Source organism: Myotis davidii, unplaced genomic scaffold, assembly GCF_000327345.1.
Source record: "Myotis davidii unplaced genomic scaffold, ASM32734v1 scaffold189, whole genome shotgun sequence".
Taxonomy (NCBI): Eukaryota; Metazoa; Chordata; class Mammalia; order Chiroptera; family Vespertilionidae; genus Myotis; species Myotis davidii.
In genome coordinates, this window is record NW_006383017.1 from 3214842 (window position 1) to 3221867 (window position 7026).

Consider the following 7026-nt stretch of genomic DNA (forward strand, 5'->3'; position numbering starts at 1 on the left):
TAATTTTGTGTTTCCCTGCAGAAATATGCAGTGTTACACAGTGAGTGTGTGAAACACACAGCTGTACACTGCCGCTGAGAAATGTGATGCATGAGAGTTGAAAAGCTGAGTCAAGGAAGCCAAGGGTGGGACTGCATATACCGTAATCCTCAGTCACTGAAAGCCAGCGAAGTCTTACGGAAATGGCCATCGCCACGTACCCCGGAACATGAGCGGGAATGTGTAATGCAAGATTTTTGTGGAATGAGACTCATGTTTGAAGGGCAGAGTGGGGAGTTCTGCCTAAAACTGCTGAGAAGCAGCCAAAACAGAGCTGAGGAATGATTGAGCCCTGGCCAGGAGAAGGGAAATTTGGCACCTGATTTAACAGGATGCAATAGTTATCCAACCCTGGGATGCATCTGCATTCTCAAGAGGAAGACCATGAGCCTGGGCGTGATGACTGCGTGAGGGAGAAGTTGTGTGTTGGAGGCCATGTGTTTCTAACCAGCAGTGTCCTTTTCGGAGGAATAAATACTTCTGAGCACTAGTGTGAACATTTATTCAAATTAAATAAACATTTCATCATCAAACGCACCATCGAGTTTTATTTGGAAATTTATTAATGCAGTCATTTCGACTGCTTTGTGTTGTTTTAACTCTTGATTTGCAAATGAGCATCATTGTCAGATGTGAGCATTTGGAAGGGGCTTTTACCAGCTGGATTTATGGCTTGCTTTTCTTGTTTACTTTATGTTGTAAACTAATTTTAACTACCAATAAAAGTTGTAGGAATCCTATTTACATCTGAACAATGATTCAGCAACTGGAACCTATATTTTTGGCTGTGGAGTTGTCTTGTAAAAAGTTTATATGATTCCATTGACTAATGGCTCACACAAATTATACATGTATCTGTGTGAATGTTTATATTCCTTTCCGCATTGCCCACATTTTTAGAACCGTACTCACCACTCTCAATTGCACGGGTGCATTTGGACATTCTCTGTCTCATTTTTAAAAAAAGAAAAACATAAATTTCTTTATGCTACCAGATGGGTGTGTTGCCCATAAGATAAAAATCCCAAAATATTTAACAGACCATCTGGTGTCTTAGTTCAGGGTTTAGTTGATTAAGTTCTTGCGTCCTGATTTTCAGTCTCAGCAGAGGTGATCTTACCCTCTTTGGATTTCTACTAAAAAAATTGTTTCTGCTTTGTCTTATTGTTAGATGGCACCAGCCATTCATTTCTGTGCTCATGCCGTTCCCAGTTGACTGGTGCTGGCATGTCCCGAACAGGCCTGATGAGACGGGAGGACGAGACTTTTAGTTCATGGGACACAGCTTTCTCCAGGAGATGGTAACTGGTCCATATGGACATGACCTTCCCTGGATTCACTGGCAGTGAGCTTGAAACTAAACAATTGCCATGAAACAACATGTCGGGAGTTTTTGAGTGTTTACATTGTACTCAGCAGGTCACCTCGTGTGTGTCTGGGACAGTGTTAAAAGCTTCATATACGTTCCTGTGTAAGTCATAGGATCATTAAATAAATAGCACTATAAACTTCATTGTGCAGGTGCCAAGAGTTAGCCATTGGCAGGGCTGATCTTCACGACTATCCGTGCCTGACTCTGCAGCTGGCGTTTCCTCCCTGGGTGAGCTCTGTGTTGCCTCATGGACAGGACACGTACTAACTCCTGCTCTGAGCCTGGGCAGTGCTGGGATTAGGGATCCTCAGCAGAACAGATGTTTCCCATCTCCGTGCTTGGTAACAAAACATTGTAAGTGCTGCTACTTCTTCTCTTCTCCGATTTATATTTAGGATAAGCTGTGTGGCTCCTCACATGATGATTTTCATCCATAATACTCTAAAGCAGCGTTTCTCAACCTCAGGACGATTGATGTTTTGGGGCCAGGTAATTCTGTGTTGTGGGTGCTGGCCTGTGCATTGTAGGGTGTTCAGCAGCCTCCCTAACCTCTACTCAATAGATTCCACTAGCGCCCCACCTTGTTGGGACAACAAACAGTGTCTTCAGACTTTGCCAGATGTTTCCTGGGGGACAAATTCCTGCACTCCTCACCCCACCCCAGTTGAGAAGCGCTGTTCTCAAGTAACTGCTAGCTCTCTGTCACGGGGTGAAGGGTCAGAAGCCTGGCGGGCCGCTGCAGAGTCTCCTTCCCACAGGAAGGGAGGTTGACAGCACAACTACCCGATGTCACGGAGTTGGAACTTACGTTAACCAATAAATTCCTATTGTAGGATGTTTTATGAACACATGTAAGATAGGGAAAAAGGCAGTTTTTAAAAAGTACTGATATACCCTGGCCAGTGTGGCTTGGAACTTCGTCCCATGCATTGAAGGGTTGTGGGTTCCATCCCTGGTCTGGGTGCATGCAGGAGGAAACCGGTTGATGTATCTCTCTCACATCAATGTTTCCTTTCTAAAAAAACAAAACAAAACACACACACACAAACTAGTAGGTTGTTGAATTGTAATATCATGCTCCTGAAACTTATATACATAAAAGAGTAAGAAGAACATTAAAAAATTCATCTCATAATGTAAAAGAGAACAGACTGGTGGAGGCCACAGGGGTGGGGATGGGGTCTCGGAGCTGGTGTAAAAGGTGAAGCGATTGAGAAGTACAAGTTGGTAGTTAAAAATAGTCACAGGGATGTCAAGCACAGCATAGGGAATATAATCAATAATATCGTGATACTATGCAGGGAGCCAGGTGGTATGAGACTTATCTGGGGGATCACTTTGTAAAGTATATGACAGTCTAACCACTATGTTGTACACCTGAGATCAATATAAAATAATAGTGAATGTAAACTGTAATTGAAAAATAAAAGTTAAAGAAAAGGGGGAAAATCATCTCAAGATAACTATGACTTGACATTTTTCTCTTCAACCTTGTAGATTTTTTTATCTATACATATTATATGCTAGTGTAGGAACGACAAGGCATACATCCAGGGATAGAAAAAACATACTACTGTCTATGATGTTTCGTAGTCTACCATTTCACTTTATATTGTGAACATCTCCCATTTCTTTAGGTCCCCTTTTCCATCATGTTTCATAATGGACAGTACCTCTTGTCTGCTATTCTACATAATTTTTTTTTTAACAATTGCAATAGTAGGCCTCCATTAATGGAACAATGCTTATGTTTCTATTATTTGGATGTTGCATATTTAATTTCTTTTCATTTTTCAATGCCTTGATGTATTCTTCAAATACTTATTTATACTGTATTATGTTTCAAACACTCCTGTCTCTGGTAGCCTGGTAGAACAAGTGAATAAAACAGACTCCAGCCCTCATGGATCTCCCAGTCTAGCTCCATCCTTGTAGCTACATCATTGTATATGTCTTTGTTTTTTGTTTTTTTGTTTTTTGAGGGGGAGAGCTCTCTCATTCTGCCTTGCTGTCATATGTGTTGTCTCCTCTGCTCCAGTTTTCTTTGCTCATCTGGGCAACCTCTTCCCAGTGTAAGGAGCCACTAGAGTCTGCTTGCCTGTGAAACTCCTCCCAGTTTTCCAGTGAAATCAGCATGACCCAGAATCTTCTAGAAACAGCATGTGTGTGCTTTGTTAACTGGGGAAACTGTCAAGGAACATGTAAGGCTAATTAAGGAATTTAATCTGTTACACAGGGAGTTGACAGAATGGTCTTTTTCTTGTCCTGCTTTTCACGGCTGGCCTCGTGGGAAGCCGGTGCAGCTCCGAGGGAGGCATGGAGGGGGCTTGGATGAGATTGTGTGCCTTTCCTAATTTTTTTTTTTTAATGTGCCTCAGGCATGAAACAGCTCTGGCCGCCACCACAGGCATCAAGCTAGGATGAACTACGGACTGTACATCTGCTTTGCCCCTGGTTGATATAAGAGCAACACCACCAATCAGGTGTCTCCTTGCTCATTGCCAGGGGGTTTTCCTAAGTCTTTGACCTTGGCAAATGACTAATATCTTTGGACCTCACTTTACTCTTATGCCTCATAGAGTTGTGAGAAATGGATCTGATGTGTGAGCAGCCTTTGGCATAGGGTCTGGTGGTGGCCACCAGGTCTTGAGTGGTGGCCACTCAAGAGAATGGAGACTGCTTTTGTTCCCACCCCACCTTCGTTCAGCCATTTGAGTCATTCTGTGAGTGCCCGCTGTATGCCAGGTACTTGACATGTGTTCTCAGGTCTTGAGCACAGTTGGAGATAGATGCAGGTAGAATTTTGTAGTTTTTGCTTTGTATATTTTGAGTTTTGGTCATTAAATGAATATCCTGTATAGTAAAAGGCTAATATGCAAATTGTCCCCTTGACTGGGAGTTCGACCAGGGGCGGGGCTGGCCAGCCAACTGCCTGTGGCCCCTCCCCCTGGCCAGCCCTGCCCCTGATTGCCCCCCCTCCCACCCATGGGGGCAGACCGGCCAGACCCCACCCATGAACGAATTTATGCACCAGGCCTCTAGTACATTTATAATATCTTTCTGGTCAATTCACCATTCTATTCTGGGTTCTTGCATTGGTTTAAACTTCCTGCTAGTGACTTCATGGAGGGCTCTTCCATGCTTTCCTATCAGCTTGTCAAGATGTGGTGACAAGATACTCATCCTGCACGTGGGATGGTTGAGTATTTGTCCCACGCCAGGTACGTCCCGAGTCGCACATGGACACAGCACTGCCTCTCAATGACAGGAAATAGATATTAGTGTCTCTCCCTCCATTTCTCTTTATTTCATCACTGATTATGGCCTTCCCAGCATTCAGCCACATTTGCACATTACATTTTCATTTGTTTGTTGATCTGTTCATGATCTTCCTTTACTCTGTGGATTAAAGTGAGGTTGACAGGGACTGTTTCAGTTTTATTCATCCTTATATTGTACGGTCCTGGAACAATGCTGGCACTTGGTCGGTGCTTCGAAATATGGATTGAACAAGTTTTATTATTGAGACACCTAAGTCAAGAAGGAATGCCAGTTATATGCAATTGTTTTTCTTGAAGATATATTCAAGCTGGTAAGTGCTAATGGATAATTGCATAATTTGGCAATTTCACTTTAAATATTGATATCATTTATTGCATGAACCGGGGTTCTTCCTTTTTTTTTAAAGAAATATATTTTTATTTTTATTTTTTTTACAGAGAGGAAGGGAGAGGGATAGAGTGTTAGAAACATCGATGGAGAGACATCAATCAGCTGCCTCCTGCACACTCCCTACTGGGGATGTGCCTGCAACCAAGGTACATGCCCTTGACCGGAATTGAACCCGGACCCTTCAGTCCGCAGGCCGACACTCTATCCGCTGAGCCAAACCAGTCAGGGTGGTTCTTCCTTTTGAGTTTGTGTTTCCTGCTAAAAAGTTGAGGTGACACAGAAGTGGCCTTAGTCTTTGTTATTGGCAAATGTAGAATTAAAATGTTTCTATAGCCCACAATTTACATGTGCATAACTAAGAGCTGACTATTCCACAAAGTAGGGGGTGGGTTGGCTGAGTCTTGTACAAAATTCTTGAATTTTGAAGACTTTTTCCTTTGTTCCTTTTCTTTAAATTTTCCACCTCCCCCCTTTGTCAACCATCAGCTTGTTCTTTGTATTTATTCATTTGTTTTTTTTAGATTCCACATATAAGTGAGATCATATGGTATTCATCTTTGTCTGACTTATTTCACTTAGCATAATACCCTCTAGGTCCATCTAGGTTGTCACAAATGGCAAGGCTTCTTTTTCTAACTTTATTTTACTTGTTTATTATGTTTTCTCCATCAGAATGAAAGCTCCCCAAGGCAGGGACTATCAGATCTTTGGGGCTTCTGCGGAATCTGGTACAGGAAAGAGGGGGCTAGAGAGGAGCCCCCACATTTTCACCTTTCAGTGTTGAAAAGTGGGTGGAGCTGGATTCGGTGGGAGTCAGTGGGGTCAGAGGTACCCAGTGCAGCCTTTAGGAGGGTATGGGGAGCTGGATTCCTCCTGGTCTGGGATGGACCCAGGACCTTGAGATAGAACAGATACATTTGGGGGTCACCCTTCAGTTACCAGCTCCCTGAGGAAGCAGAATTGACCCTCCTTGGTTTGAAGGCACTTGGAGAAGTAGGGAGAAGGAGGGAGAAGGAGAGAGGAGGGAGCAGAACCTTTTCTCCGCCAGGAGCCCCTAATCTCTGCCCGGCCCAGGCTCCTCTGAGCCTGTCTCACAAGGACCCACCTGAAAGCGCGCAAAGGCTCACATCCCATCCAGAGGGGGTCCCTGTTTTGGAGCCAGAGTGGGAGTGCGGGTCCGAGGTGCTGCGTTGGACTCGGTGGCCGGCTCCAGGTGGCCGCCGGGCTGTCCTGAGCTCAGACCTTGGCCGCCTCTGGAGCGATTCGCAGCAGGGCCGGGCCTCAGCTAGAGCTTGGATCCGGGTCACTGGCACTCTCTCTGCTTGTACTCGTTCTTGTTCTCCTGCCGGCGTTTCAGGTTCCCGGCTCTGCACTGCTCCTCCCGCCCGCGCCTCTCCTCCTCAGGTGCCGGCACAGGCCTCGGCCAGCTTCCTCTCTGCCGGCCCGTTCCCTCGTCTTCCGCCGCCAGGATGTGCGCAGGCGCTTGTCCTGGACCATCTGGGAGAACCTCTTCTTGGGGCGGGCCTTCCACACCCGCTGCTTGGGGCTTTCCCTTCGGGGTTATAGGAGCTTCACCTTCTCCAACTTCTGGGGCGCTGGGCCAGGGCTGAACGAAGATCCTTTTCGCGTTTTTGGCCAAAAGCCATCACTCTCCACACCCGGGCAGGCGGTGGCTTGCTGGGCTCATGCTGGGCTCATGCTGGGCTCATGCCGACCCGGGGGAGCCAGGTGACAGGTGTCCGCTCCTGCAGTGTTGAGGGCTCCGGTCCTGGGCTCCGGTCTGCGCTTGCTGACTGGGGTAAGGCTCTGGGGATCCTGGGCCCTGCTGCAGCTGATGTCGGAGGGACCCCCCACCAGTGCCTCCCTATACTCTGGGCCAAATCTGCATTGGGCTCTTCTGGCTCTGGAAGACTTTGGTGAGTCCCCACTTGGCTTTGGCTGAC

The 7026-nt window shown here is 45.9% G+C and overlaps 1 protein-coding gene across 1 annotated transcript in view; it reads right to left on the bottom strand.

The window, feature by feature from the left end:
• Positions 1-6436: 6436 nt before the first annotated feature.
• CCDC86 (coiled-coil domain containing 86) overlaps positions 6437-7026 on the bottom strand; it is an 896-nt gene continuing 306 nt past the window's right edge. The window contains 4 exon segments of the mRNA XM_015558212.1: positions 6437-6744; positions 6747-6771; positions 6817-6855; positions 6858-6943. Coding sequence (XP_015413698.1) covers positions 6437-6744; positions 6747-6771; positions 6817-6855; positions 6858-6943 — 458 coding nt within the window.